The 16427-nt window shown below is 33.7% G+C and overlaps 1 protein-coding gene across 7 annotated transcripts in view; it reads right to left on the minus strand.

Annotated features, from left to right (window-relative positions):
• Nucleotides 1-16427, minus strand: part of SCAPER (S-phase cyclin A associated protein in the ER) — a 549552-nt gene that overhangs the window by 266314 nt on the left and 266811 nt on the right. For all 7 annotated transcript variants that reach the window (XM_042988321.1, XM_042988320.1, XM_042988324.1 and 4 more), the window contains one exon: nucleotides 4232-4297. In XM_042988321.1, the coding sequence (XP_042844255.1) occupies nucleotides 4232-4297 (66 nt within the window). The remainder of the gene's footprint in view (nucleotides 1-4231; nucleotides 4298-16427) is intronic.

Raw genomic sequence — 16427 nt, forward strand, 5'->3', positions numbered from 1 at the left:
GTCCTTTGACAAAATGCTAGAAGTTTTTGATAGCCTCCTTGCCATCTAGTATGACAGGGCATTTAGATCTAGAATTAGGCATTTTTCTAAGAAGTTCTCGCTTCTTTTCGTGAGAAATGATATTTCAAGTCCCAAATCAGTGAGCTCACTGCCACTATGATGGTCATTGTTTCTAGGTCTCTTTAATGGGCAGAGCTAGGAAATAAATGTGTGCATATACACATACATTCATATATATACATGTATACATATGCACATACATATACAAATATGTATACAAATACACATAACACTTTCTGAAAGATAAAATACCTCATAAATTCATTTAATTCAAATTCAGTCCTACAGGGGTTTTACCTCATCTCTTCTATATTACATTTATCTCCTTTCTCCTTTCTTGTAAACTCAGGACTCAACTTCTCAGGAACACAGGGGATGAGAGAATTTTAGTTTGCATAATATCTTTTACTTTATCCCACATTATATGCAGAACAGACTCAGAATAACATTACTGGTATCATTACCAATATAATTAGAGAACATTTAATTTATTAGCATACGTTCTCCTCATATTCACTGATACTTTTGTTAGTTATGTTATAAAATTATGAGATACAGTTACTATGTAATATTCTTCTTCTGGCCATCAGTCTTAGTTCTATAAGAAACTATATCAGGTTCACCACAGTCATTATGTTGAAGTCTAACAATTTTGATTAGATAAAGTTCATTTTTTAAGATTGAAGATCCTCAAGAAAAAAAATGTGGGTCAATAATTTTGCAATTGGAAAAACTAAGTTTTGAAGGCATAAAATTATTGATATGCAAGAGCCAAGACAACATTGTTCACATGAGCCCTCCCAGAGGAACTTACTTGAAAATGAGGTTCAAGTGGTTTTTTTTCAAATTGGTTCCCTGTACTTTGCAGTGAAAACCTTAGTTATTTTGGGGTTCTTCTTCTTTCCTTACATCTGTTATTCCAGTTGCTTCTTTTTGCTTTCTTTCACACTGATGTCAATAACATGCAGTACCTAAGGCTGTTTGGATTTACTTGTTTTTTGGATTTCATGGAGATATCTGGTAAGGTGGTTTGTTGTTAAACACTGCCATGGGTTTTTGGTTTTCTTAACTACTTGCCTGGTTTCTATGTGAAGATCTGGAGATACTGAAAAATTATGCTTCTATTGCTACTGCTATTTTTTCTAGGCTTATAATTTAAACAAACGTCCTGGCTGCCCAGTAGTCAACAGACTGTAGTAACGAAAAGCAGAAGCAGTAGAAGACTAATTAGGAGGCTATTAAATTAATCCAGATGAGAGATAATGGTAGGTTAAATCAGAGTAGTTACTATGGAGGTAATGAAAAGTGGTCAGATTCTGAATATATTTTAAAGACAGAGCCAACAGAATTTGTTGATGGACTGAAAATGAAGTGTGAGGAGAAAGAGGATGACTCTAAAGATTTTAGTCTCAACTTAAAGGATGGACTTGCCATTTCCTAAAACGAGCAAAAATATGAGGGGTAAAGTTTGGGAGCAAATTTCAAGAGTTTAATTTTGTACACGTTCACTTGAGGGGTCCAACTGAACAAACAGACATCCAAGTGGAAATACTAAATAGGAAGTTGGATATATGAGCTTGGAGTCCTGGGGAGAGGGCTGGGTTGGAGTCCTAAATTTAAAATCCATCAGTGACTAAACGTTTACAGTCATAAAACTGAGTAAGATTACCAAGGGAATAATTCTGTATTTGAATGCTCAAGACATAGGCATGCCAATGTTGGAGGTCAAGGAGACAAGTAAGAACCGAGCAAAAGATACTGAAAAAGAGTGGCCAGTCAAGTGAGAGGAGAATCCAGAGAAAGTTCTGAAGTAGACTGTTTACATAAAAGGTCCTCCCGAATTACACCCTGCTATCCATGACTTGTACACTCTCCTCCTACAATGACCCTGGACTTGGTGAGATGACTTGCTTTGGTCAATGGGATATAAGCAAATGTAACACAAGCAGAGGCTTGATAAATTTTAATAGCTCCTATGAACACTGATTCAAAAATCCTCAAGAGAACAAGCAAAATGAATTCAACTACATATTAAAAGGATTATCACCATGACCAAGTGATCTCTCATCCTCAAGGCGGGAGGGCGGGGGGCTGACCCAGGCTTCCCTACACGGCAATCACAGGGGAGCAAGAAAGTGAGGTTGAAAGAGAAGGCTTAAGACTTCCGAGGCCAAGTCTTGGAAATCACATAGTGCTTCTGTAGTCGTCTGTAGGTCAAAAACAAGTCAAAAGTCCAGAATAAATTCAAGAGGAAAGGAAATAGAGTCCACCACTTGATGTAATAGTGGCAAAGTTATATTATATTGCACAGGGGCATGCCCCCAGGAATGGCTCAGCTTGTGGCTATCTTTGTAAACATTATCTCACCATCATATATTAAATTTGCTCAAATATTTAAATCTATTTCTAGACTGTTTTTAAAACTCTCTTCCATAAATTTGAATTTTTATTAATGCCCCAGTGCAAAAATATTTTAACAAATACTTAGATATCTGTAAGTGCAGTCCTACCTCACTAATCCCTTAAAATTTTTTTTCTAGAAATTTTCATTTATTTTTCCGTATGTTCTTTAAAATGATTCTTTTTTAAAACGGTTGTTATTTTACTATACCATATCTTCTATCCAAGAGTGTAATTTGTTTTTCCATTTATACAAGTCTTCTTTTATACCCTTTGTTAGGATTTTAAGGTTTTTAATTTTTATAGAGCCTTCATATTTCTTGTCAAGTTTATTCTTAGTTTATTTTTTATTGCTATTGTAAATGATATTGATGTTTTCTAACTGATCATCAGAAAGGAAAGCATTAATTTTGTAGCTTGGCTATGTTGTTGCATAACCTTAAACCAAGTTACTTACCTGTCTAAGGCTTAGCTTCCCTAATGAAACTCATTGAGTTGTTGTGAGGATTAAACGAGGCAACACAAGTAAGGAGCCTGGAATGAGGCAAAGGCCCAGAAAAGCCAAATATTATCACATTAATTTGGTAATCAGCCACCTTACTGAATTGATTCTCTTATTTCCACTAGTTTTTCACTTGATTTTCTTGGGTTTTCCAGATATACAGTATCATAATCTTGATAATTCTGTTAACTTTAATATTTTACACAATTTTTTTCTTTTAGGATGGCAATGACTAATTGTTTCAAAACCATAAGTGATAAAAGTAATTATCTTAAGGGCATCTCATTTCTTTTTCTATTTTTTTAGGTAGGCTTCATGTCCAGCACAGAGCCCAACACAGAGCTTAAACTCATGACCCTGAGATCAAGACATGAGCTGAAATCAAGAGTTAGACGCTTAACTGACTGAGCCATGCAGGTGCCCCAGTGGGTAGCTCATTTCTGAAGGCAACAATATTTCTGTTTTAAATGTAAATAACTGCTACATTAAAATAATATAGCATATCTACACCAACAACTGGTTATAGATATTCCCCAATTTGTGGCAGTTATTTCTTGACTTTTTCACTATGAAAAATAACAGTAAAATAGTTATTTTTGTATATAAATATTTGGGCACATTTTGCGTTATTTCACCAAGCAGCAGTGTATGTTCTAAGCTCTGGATTCACATTGCCTTTCACTAAGACTACACTAATTTGCACTCCCATCAGCAGTGTTTTTGAGTATCTTCCTCACCACACCTCTACTGGTAACATATTTGAGAGAAGGAAAATGATGATGGTTTTGTTTACTTAGCTCCTGTGTAGTTACATGTATACTCAGTGGTGGAGTCAAATCCTCCTCGTCTGTCAAGTGGCCCTGGCAACAATCCTAAACAAGGCCTCCTCAGAGCAAGAACCAGAACAGCACTGCCAGAACCTGTTCTGCTAGAACAGCATTTCTCTACTTAGGCGCTACTGATGTTTTGGATGAGATAATTCTTTGCTCACCGCAGAGTGTTTAACAGCATCCCTGTGTCTCTGTACACTTGATGGGAGTAACACCACTTCTCCAAGCTGTGATAGCCAAAATGTGTTTACATATCCCCAGGCACAGTCAAACATCCCCTGACAAAATCATCCCTGGCTGGAGACCACTGTGTTAGAAGAATGAAGCTCTAGGCAACCAATACCAAAGCCCAGGATCACAGGAATACAAGTTCAGATAAACTTTTGTATAGGCAGACACCAGTGAGATAGAGAAATAAAATATAGGGTAAAATACTCACTTTGCTTTATAAGGTGAGTCAGATCCAGAGTTTTTTGTTTCCATTAAGCTCTCATATTCCTTGGCCCTGAAGAGAAAAAAGTTTTATCACTGTCAGTTAATTTGCTGCTAATTTTTATGATGATCTAAAACCCTATGTTTCTCCTCTCCCAGTATTAGGAACATTAGTTTAACACTTTGATTTCCGAGAATATTTCTTTAAAATACTATAAATGTTATCAAAAAAGACTAAAAATTATTTCCTCATAGGATAAAGAGGAGATTCATAAAAACATTTCTAAGTTTACAGATATGGTACAGAATGGTGCTTATTTTTCAAAAATGTTAAACTCATGATAATTAAATTTAAAACCATATTAGGTTTCTACAAGATAGTTGAAATGGCTAAATATCTATATACCTTAAGAGGTATATAATGCAAAGCTGAATACAAGAATATTTAACTTTAGAAATAATTTGAAAGGCAGTGAAAGTTACTGGACGAGACAAAGATTTGTTTTGTTTTGTTATTTATATTTCTTAAATACCAAAAGCTTGGAAAAATCTGAGATAATGCTTTTCTGCCACTGTCTAACTAGGCTCTAGCTTGCCTGAACCAATAGGGATAGCCATCAACAGTTAATCTAACAAAGGTGTCACTCTAGCAATCCATTAATATTGACTTCATTTGTCAATTTCTCTTTTTGGAAGAAAAAAAGGAAAATACTAACTTAAATTTTAACTGCTCACCCAAAGAGTCCTAGTCTCAAAGAATTAGTCTAGTGACCTATGAAAGAATTATTCACGATGTAGATCAATCCAGATCACAATGAAAAAATAAGCAATACTCCATTAAAAAAATCATGAAAGATGGAAATTACAACACCCTTAATAAGGAAAAAGCAAATTAGCACAGGTTATACACGGGAACAAAAGAATAACTAAATTAGAGTTCAACATTAAATTATGTGCTGTTGCAACCTCCGCATGCTCATTGCTATCAGCCACAATATTAAGGAATATCAAAACAGGAAAATAACCACTTTACAGTGGCAAGTAATTATTTTTGAGAGAGAGAGAGAGAGAGAGAGAGAGAGAGAGAGAGAGAAGACTCAAAATCAGTACCACAAGAAAAAAATAACCACTGACACCACAGAAATACAAACAATTATAAGAGAATATTATGAAAAATTATATGCCAACAAATTGGACAACCTAGAAGAAATGGGTAAATTCTTAGAAACATATAATCTCCCTAATTTGAAGCAGGAAGAAATAGAAATTTTGAACAGACCAATTACCAGCAATGAAATTGAATCAGTAATAAAAAAAATTCCCAGCAAATGGAAGTCCAGGACCAGATGGCTTCACAGGCGAATTCTACCAAATAGTTAAAGAGTTAATACCTATTCTTCTCAAACTATTCCAAAATATCGAAAAGGAAGGAAAAATTCCAAATTCAATCTATGAGGCCAGAATTATCCTGATACCAAAAACAGATAAAGACACCACTAAAAATAAGAACTACAGACCAATATCCTTGAGGATGCAAAAAACCTCAATAAAATACTACCAAACTGAATCCAATCCAGCAATACATTAAAGAAATCATTCACCACACTCAAAGTGTGCTTTGTTCCTGGGATGCAAGGGTGGGTCAATATTCCCAAATTAATCAAAGTGACACATCACATCAACAAGACAAAGGATAAAAACCATATGATCATTTCAGTAGGTGCAGAAAAAAACATCTGATAGAGTTTAACACCAATCATGATAAAAGCCCCCAACAAAGTTGATGTAGAGGGAACACACCTCAACATAATAAAAGCTTTATATGAGCAAACATATTCAATGGGAAAAAAAGTGAGAGCTTTCCCCTATGGTCAGGAACAAGACAAGGATGTCCACTCTCCCCCACTTTCATTCAACATAATACTGGAAGTCTTAGGCACATGAATCAGACAAGAAAAAGAAATATGAGGCATCCAAATTGGTAAGGAAGAAGTATAACTTTAATCATTTGCAGATAATATGATACCAAATGCAGAAAACCCTATAGACTCCAGCAAAAAACTACTAGAACTGATAAGTGAACTTATTGAGGTTCTAGGATACAAAATCAATGTGCAGAAATTGGTTGAATGTCTATACACTAATAACAAAGCAGCAGAAAGAGAAATTAAGAAAATAATCCCATTTAAAAATGCACCAAAAATAATACCTAGGAATAAACCTAACCAAAGAGGCAAAAGACCTGCACTCTGAAAACTATAAAACACTGATGAAAGAAACTGAAGACAACACAAATAAATGGATTTCATGTTCATGGAATGGAAGAACAAATACTGTTAAGATATCTAGATGGCCAACAGACACATGAAAAGATGCTCAACATCACTCATCATAAGGGAAATGCAAATCAAAACTACAATGAGATACCACCTCAAACCTGCCAGAATGGCTAAAATCAACAACAAAAGAAACAATAGGTGTTGGCAAGGATGTGGAGAAACGGGAACCCTCTCTTGCACAGTTGGTGGGAATACAAACTGGTGCAGCCACTGTGGAAGACAGTATTCAGTTTCCTCAAAAAGTTAAAAACAGAACTACATTAGGACCCATTAATTGCACTAGTGGGTATTTACCCAAAAAATACAAAAGCACTAATTCAGAGGGTTACGTGCACCCCTATGTTTATGGCAGCATTATTTACATAATAGCCAAATGATGGAAGCACCCCCAGGGTCCATGTATAGATGAATGGATAAAGAAGATATGGCATATATGTGTGTGTGTATGGAATTTATATGGAATATATTACATATATAATATTATTATATTTATATTATATATAAATTATAATAAAATATTATATTATTCCATAAGTATATGTGGAATATTATTCAGCCATAAAAAGAGTGAAATTTTACCATTTGCAACAACACGGATGGAGCTACAGAGTATAATGCTAAGTGAAATAAGTCAGAGACAGACAAATCATATGATTTCACTCATGTGGAATTTAAGAAGCAAAACAAATGAACAAAGGAAAAAAAAGAGACAAACCAAAAAACAGACTCTCAACTACAGAGAACAAACATGGTTACCAAAGGGGTGGGGGGTGGGGGGTGGAGGGATGGGTGAAATAGCTGAAGGCAATTAAAGAATACACTTACGATGACGAGCACTGAGTAATGTATAGAATTGCTGAATCACTGTAGTGTACGCTTGAAATTAACACTGTATGTTAACTTTGCTGGAATTAAAATAAAAAACTTAATAATAAAGGAATTAAAACCCCATGTGTCCCATTCTTCACTTTTAATCTTGCCAATTTTAATAATACCCAAAATCCAAGAGCACATTTTACATACTGTATATTGGCCAATTTGACAATAAATTATATTTTAAAAAATAATAAGTAAATAATAAACAAAAGAATACCCAAATAATTTTAGTTTCACAGAAAATCAAATGAAATCTGATTTAATACTATTATTTCTTCTTCAGATAGTTTCTCATATATTCATGTTTTATTATTCATTCAATAAATATTTATTGAGTATGTATAATGTATCAAAAATTATTCTCAGCATTAAACATATAGTATACAAAAAGCTCAGATATAAAAAGCTCAATAAGGTAATTATTCTCATATGAAAGTTTACAGTGGGGGGAAATGGAAGGAAGGGAGGAGGGAAATGAGGAAAGAAGGAAGGAAGGAAGGAAGGAAGGAAGGAAGGAAGGAAGGAAGGAAGGAAGGAAGGAAAGAAATCTGAAAATAAGAAATGCTATGAAGAAAACAGAACAATCAATATAGAGTAACTGTATATATGTGTGTGTTGAGGAGTCATGGGATTTACAGAGGGCCTCGTGAAAGATTTCTAAATAATTACTCTAGGGGTGCCTGTGTGGCTAAGTTGGTTAAGCGTCTGACTCCTGATTTTGGCCCAGGTCATAATCTCACGGTTTGTGGGTTTGAGCCCCGCATCGGGTTTGACACTAATGGTGCAGGCCCTGCTTGGGATTCTTTCCCTCTGCCCCTTCAACATACTCTCTCTTCTCTCTCAAAATGAATAAACTTAAAAAAAATAATGATAACTCTAAGTAGAAACTTGAATGAAGTGAAGAAGCTGGTCACAGATAAATCTGGGGAAAGCTCAGATTGGGTAGACAGAACTTTAAGTGCCAATACATTAAGGTATATTCAAGAAACAGAATGGCAACAATGAAAAAATGGAGGCAGAATCATGATTATATAAACATGCTACTCCATTAAAAATGCATTCTTGAAAGTCTGCAATGATCTTGATTAGTATCAAACACAATGGCCTTTTCTCTCTATTCCTTCTTGACGTTTCTGTCCCTGTATTTTACAGCTCAGTATCACTGCCCTTTGCAAGGCTTCATCTTCTTTAATTTCTATTTAATAACTATTATTCTCACCATTGAAATTTTAATATTATAATAATGAATGCTTATAATAATGTATGCTAACTATATAACTTTAGCTTTCAGTCCAAATGTCAAACTTTTCTAGTTTGGTAGTTCTTCACTTGGTAGTTCAACCTTCATCTTTTCCTCTACAACTTTAAAGCAAAACTCATGGTTACCATTGTATATCCACTTCACTAGATTTCTCAATAGTACCTTGGACTGAAATTTCAAAATTATTTTCTATTTTTCATTTTTCAAATAATATATCATCAAAAATTATTAGATGAAAACACTTTTTGATTATTTTCTTTACTCCTAATTTTTTCTGCAGTATACTATAATGTAAGGCCTATCACTTCATGCTTGGATTAGTAGAATAACCTCCTATTCACTCAAGTTCTCAACCTTGTAACCCTGTAGCATAGCACAGGTTATAAATCTTCCCAAATCACTGGCTTCTTGATGTTACTCCCTTTGTTACCTATGGTGGTTCCTTTCTAAAAGATCTAGTCAATCTGCTAAATGGCATTCAAGGCTCTCTATAACGTGACCCTGTTCTCGCTATCCAACTTTATTTTCTTTCACATTACCATCTGCATTTTATAAATTTAGATTTGCACAGTATACTTTTGGGACATTATGAGATTTTTTTCTTGAGAACTGTTTTGAGACATTTTCACCAGTTAGGCTACTGCTTCCAACAGGAGGGCAGTATTATAAATATCTGCACAGACTAATGCTGAAGGCAAAGAACAGGAGAAAAATATTACTTTTACAAAAATAAATTTCAGTTAAAAAGAATAAGTAGACATTTAACACACATACAAATGGGAGCCCTGTCTACCAGTTCCTCTGGGATATCCCTTTGATAGCTCAAACCTACTCACATAGCATCTATCACATCATCTTTATCTGTGCCCCTATTTCTTTTCTTCCCCAACTTTATTGAGATATAATTGATATATAGCATAGTGTAAGTTTAAGGGGTACAATGTAATCACCTTATGTCATTTTGCAATATATACAGCTAGATATATCTAGCTGTATATATTGCAAAATGAATACAATAAGGTTAGTAAACACCTCCAATACCCATATAACTACCATTTTGTGTGTGTGACGGAACATTTAGTATATACTTAGTAACTTTCAAGTTATATAATATTGCTAATGATTGTCACCAACCTGTTTATTAGATCCCCAGAACTTATTCATTTCATAGCTGGAAGTTGGTACTCTGACCAACATCTCATTTCCTTGACTCCCAAGCCACTGACAATCACCATTTCTACTCTGTTCCTATGAGTTTGTCTTTTTCAGATTCCACATATAAGTGGAATCATATAGTATTTGTCTCTCTGACTTTTTTCACTTAGTTTAACACCCTTAAGGTCCATCCATGTTGTCACAAAAGCCAGAATTTCCTTCTTTTGGCTCTGCTTCAGTCAAGGACATTGGTATATAGCTAGAATCTCTAGGGTCATCAGCAATTTCTTCCTGTCTCCTTCGCTCACATCAAGACATCTACATAATCTATTTCAGATTTCTTTCTTCTATCCATCTCCTCCACCACATGTCTGTGCCAAACATTCTGGCATTTAATTTTGATCTTTAATGAACCATTGTCTAATTATGTGTGAGGAAGTTAAAACAATTTTTTTTATTATAACTGTAGCCTTTAGAACCCTAGGCTTTGAGCCTACGTTTTCTTCCATTTGTAAGATGAGGCAATAGAACTAGCTAAATTCTTAAGGTCTTTTCTAGCTCTAAGATTCCATACTTCTAAATTCCTATAAACACTAGGTATCAAATTGTTAGGTACATTAGGAGTTAAAAACTTGTTAAAATGTAGATTTCTCAACTAAAACCAAGTGAATCCGAATCAATAAGCTGAAGTCTAGGTGTGAATCTACCTTTTAAAAAGGATCTCAATTGACTCCAATGCAAGAAGTATAAGGATCACAGTTTGAAAATCATTGTCCTGTTTCATGATTCAATTCATATTGCAAAGCAACACAACACTTGTTATCAATTGAGTTTTTTCTTATTTAATTGGCTGATAGTTTTTAGAGTATAATCTGATTTCCAGAGGGTCTCAGAGAGTCTTTCAGGTCAAACTTTTTCACTCTCATTCTCTTAAAAGCATACAGTGGATTTCCATATTCCACATTATAAATACATGCCCATGTTACATATTCTAAAAACATCATGCCATACATTACTTGATAGTCTCCTTATTATTGGCTATCTAAACTATTATTCAAGTTTCTGCTCTTAGGATTACCAACACAATGAACACTCACAGACTATTTTAATTTTGCTTATAATGGGTACTTCTAGTCTAAGACAATATCTGGGGCATAATAAAGAGCCTAATAAATACGAGCCACTTTTTGTTTATATGTATTTCTTTTTATCATCATCATCAATTGTATAAGTAGTCTTCCCTGACTACCCAGGCATAACTAAGTTTATTCTCCCTGGAGTTCACCTAAATACTTATTTGTACCTTTCTTCTGCTACTGTGGACACACTGTCTCATATAAGGGTTATTTATACGTAATTTATCTCTATTAATACCTTGTAAACGTCACAAGGGTAGAAGTTATGTTCTATTCACTTTTGTTTGCTGATCATTCAAATATCTGAATAATGTGTTGAATGGATTCCTTAAGACCACAGAGGACATAACCAACACATATAAAGGATGCAAAAGGTTTCACCTTAAAGTTCTACATCAGAATCGTATAATAGTTGTTAGCCCTTATATCTTTCCCCTGCCTCTCTTCTGCTCAACTACAGTCTCCATGACCATGGTTGGGCTCACTGGTCAATGGTAAGCCAAGGATTAACCCTATCATATCTCAAACATAAATTCAAGGCAGACTCTATGTTTGTCTGTGCATGTATCTATACCTGAATTTACCTCTAAAACACATTATGGACAGATAGCTGTTCACTTTCTCTTCTCATATATTCATTTATATGTTTACATACCTATATTTATTCATATGTATATAGGTATACATAGACACACACCTTCATTCTCTCATTGCTCTCCTTCCATCATTTCAGAACATCTTCTTGAAAGTCCTTTATTCTCAGAGATAAGGATTCTGTTATCCTAGTGATTACCACTGCATAACTGAAAGGTGATATGCAAGCTGCCAATACTGCAGACACAGGTCTGGCTATATACAGTGAAAACCTATGACTCTAATAGTTGCTCTAACTAGCAGCTCTCTCCCCTGCTCATTCCTACCTCCATTCAAACTCCAGATCAATGACAATCTGTCCCACAAATCTAATTTCTTGCTTAACGTCATCACACTTCTGTTCTAAAATGCAGTTTAGTGATTAGAGCTTTACTAGACTGCTTTTCTTGGTCTTCTGCACCACATGATGGATCCTTTCCACCTAATTTCCAGCAGCAAACAAAGTTCTGACTCCTCTTATGGACTCCTCTTTCAGAATAAATTTTTTGCCTGAATGTCAAAACTTTCAAGGAACCACATACACTCTCACAGTTCATCCAGTATAGGTCATATAGAACCTTACTAATTAGCTTTAGAACACATACCCACAATTTAAACCACCTGCTAATTCTGGCTTTGCCATTAGACAATGTCCCTCATCTAGCTGGTGTCAAAGGAAGACCAAATATCTCTGGTTTTACATCATCTAAAATCAGGTCCCTACAGCCTTACCCTCACTAACTGTAACCATGAAACCTGGAATGGACCATCATGCCTCAAGGCTGAATTCTGATTTATGAAAGTAAATTCATAGTTCTTTTCTCTACTTTTATAAAGCCAAAGAAATCCCAGTGATATGAACACTAATTTCATAATCCAATCTCATCTAATTTTTTAACTAATGTTTGTTGAAAACCTAATAGGTGCCAACAATAGAGACAAAAATCCTCATGTATATATTCCAGTGGGAGAAAAGCAATGTGTAAATAAATAATAATATATATACTATATTAAATAATATAGTATAATATATATAATACATAGTATATATGTATACTAATACACATAGTATAATAAATAATAAATACATAGTACTTTAGAAGATGGTAAGTGCTAAAGCAAAAATAACTGGGGAAATGTTGATAATGCCGCTTGACAATTTTGTTTTCAGTCATTATAGATTAACTAGTATCATACTAGCCCTTCTGTTATGAACAACAATGAAAATTCCTAAAGTATATACGGAATTACTGTTTTTCATGTATCAACTAGTAGCCTAGGACAGTAATCCCTGAGTAAAAGGAAACACCTGCTGTACACCTGTTACTTCACCATGTAAAAAAGGGGAATATGTATGAGACATAGACTTTGCCATAAAGGAGTTTACAATTCAGTTGAGGTAGTGAGTGTCACATATATCAAATGTTAACTGGGTGGCTCAGTTGGTTAAGCGACCGACTTGGCTCAGGTCATGATCTCATGGTTCATGAGTTTCAGCCCCCCATCAGACTTGCTGAGAGCTCAGAGCGGAGTCTGCTTCAGATTCTGTGTCTCCCTCTCTTTCTGCCCATCTCCCTGCTCGCACTCTCTCTCTCAAGATTAAATAAACATTAAAAAATTTTTTTAATTAAAAAACATAAAACAACCACAGCAATAGTTTCAGTAAATATAAACTGATTAAAAACTGCAAATAGACAGTATCAGAAAAGACAGAAAAGGAAGACTCACATATGACAATTATAAGAAATACACAAAAATATATAAGGAGATAAAGTTGTAAGTTTAAAACTAAAAGAATGGGAAAAGATTTATCATGAGAATACTAAAGTTAGATAAAGTAGATAGATAGTAGTAGATAGATAAAGTTAGATAAAGTAGACTTAATCATAAGAAATATTAAGAAGCTATTAATATTAAGAATCATAATATTAAGAAATATAATGGTAACGGGATCAATTTTTCAAGGATATAAAATAATACTAAATTTGTATGTATCTAGCAACAAAGCTTGAAAATTTGAAGCAAACTGGAAAATACTGAAGTGTGAAATGGAAGTGTGAAATAATATTATTATAATAAATGAATATGAATATGAATATGAATAAATGTTAATATTCTTTATTAACTGATACAATAGGAATATAGAGAGACAGACAAAATAAATACAAAGAAAACACAGGAAGAAAGAATTTAAAATATAAATAAATGAAATACAACAAAATGAAAATCAAATGACAGTGAAAGTTCATAAATTAAGTTCATTAATTAAAATTGATAAATTCCTGGCCAGAGTGATCAAAGAATACAATCGCAATTTTCAGGAATAAAAAAAGCCATGTCACTATAGAATCTTAGAGGTTTAAAAAGATAGAAAAAAATGTTTTAAGACTATATTTTTTATAGAAATTTCAGGTTCACTGAAAAATTGAGAGAAAGGTATAGAGATTCCCCATATACCTGTTGCCCCACACATGCTTAAGCCTCTCCCAAGGTCAACAACACCCAACAGAGTGGTACATTTGTTACAACTATTGAACCTACACTGACACATTATTATCACCCCAAATCCATAGTTTACATTTGGATTCACTCTAAGTGTTCTATATTCTGTGGGTTTGGACAAATGTAAAATGACATGTATAAAGTGTAAAATCAGTGTCCAGATTCATTTTTAGCTGTGGATGTCCAGTCATCCAACACCATTTATTGAAAAGGCTATCCTTCCCATATTGTATTGTCTTTGTTCCTCTGTCACAGATCAGTTCACTCTGTTTATATGGGTCTATTTCTGGGCTATTTTTTGCATTGATCTATCTATCAATTCTTTTGCTAATACCATACTGTCTTAATTACTATAGTTTTATAATAAGTTCTGAAGTCAGGTATTGTCAATCCTCCAACTTTGTTCTTCTCTTTCAATAGTATAGTGGCTAATCTGGGTCTTTTGCCTCTCCATATAAACTCTGGAATTAGTTTGCCAATATCCGTAAAATAACTTGATGGGATTTTGACTGGGATTGCATTGAATCAATGCAATCAACCTGGGAAGAACTGACATTTTGACAATATTCTCTGCATTCATAAACATGGAATAATATCTCTTCATTTCTTTTTTTTTTTTTGAGTATAGTTGACATACAATATTACATTAGTGTCAGGTATATAACTACCATTCATTTCTTTTAACAGAGTTTTGTAGTATTCCTACATAGAGCTTGTACATATTTTGTTAGGTTTATACCTAAGTATTTAATTTGGGGGGTTACTAATGTATGTGGTATTGTGGTTTTTTTCTTCCATCTCAAATTCTACATTCAATGCCAGTAAAGAGAAAAATGACCACTGTATATTAACTTTGCATCTTGAAACCTTACTATAATTATTAGTCCCAGGAGGGCTTTTTTTTTGTCAGTTCTTCCAAATTTATTATGTACATAATCATGTCATCTGCAAACAAGGACAGTTTTATTTACTTCTTCCCCATGATGCCCAGTATACCTTTTATTTCTTTCTCTTGTTTTACTGCATTATCTAGGACTTCCATTATGATGTGGAAAATGAATGGTGAGAGGACATCCCTGCCTTGTTCCTGATCTTAGTGGGAAAGCTTCAGGTTTTTACCATTAAGTATTTTATTAATTGCACATATATTGTAGATATTCTAAAAAAGTGAGGAAGTTCTTTTCTATTCCTAGTTTACTGAGAGTTTTTGTTGTGAATATGTGCTGGGTTTTGTTAAATGCTTCGTCTGCATCTACTGACATGATCATGTGATTTTTCTTCTTTAGTCTATGGAGGTGATGGATTATATTAAGTGATTTCCAAATTTTGAACCAGCCTTGCATATCTGAGGTATGTCCCACTTGGTCATAATTATTTTTATACACTGTTGGATTTAATTAGCTAATATTATTTTCAGGATTTCTGCATGTATGTCCACAAAAGAGATCTATTTTCTTGTCTTCTAATATCTTTGCCTGGTTTTAGTATTAAATAATGGTGGCATCATAGAATGCGTTGGTTAAGTATTTCTTCTGCTTCTATACTCTGAAAGACACTGTACACAACTGGTATAATTTCCTCAAATGTCTGGTAGACTTTACCAGTGAACCCATCTGGGCCTGGTACTTCATTTTGGAAGTTAATTATTGATTCAACTTCTTTAATAGATATATACCTATTAAATTGTCTATTCTTTGTGTGAATTGCGGCAAATTGTGTCTTTTAATAAACTGTTGATTTCACCTAGGTTATCAAATTTGTGGGAAAAAAGATATTCATAATATTTATTATCCTTTTAATGTCCATGGGATCTTACTGATATCCCCTCTTCCATTTATATTAATTTGTGTCTCCTTTTTTTCTTAGCCTAACTAGAAGTTTACCAATGCTATCTATCTTTCAAAGAACTAGTATTATTGGTGTTGGTCTTGATTTTCTCTATTGATTTCTTTTCAATTTCATTGACTTCTGCAATAATTTTTATTTCTTTTGTTTTGCTTACTTCAGATTTAATTTGTTCTTCTTTTACTAGTTTCCTAAGGTGGAATCTTAGATGATTTTAGATCTTTCTTCTTTTCTAATATCCAAATTTAATTCTAAGTACTACTTTTACTGAATCACACAAATTTTGGTAACTTGTGTTTTCATTTTCATTTAGGTTAAAATAATTTTTAAATTTCTCTTGAGAGTTCCTCTTTAACCAATGTATCATTTAAAAGTGTTTTCTTTAATCACCAAGCATTTGGGGAAATTTCAGCATTCTAATCATGATTTCTATTATAATTCCACTGTGGTTTAATA

Source organism: Panthera tigris, chromosome B3 (genome assembly GCF_018350195.1).
Source record: "Panthera tigris isolate Pti1 chromosome B3, P.tigris_Pti1_mat1.1, whole genome shotgun sequence".
NCBI lineage: Eukaryota > Metazoa > Chordata > Mammalia > Carnivora > Felidae > Panthera > Panthera tigris.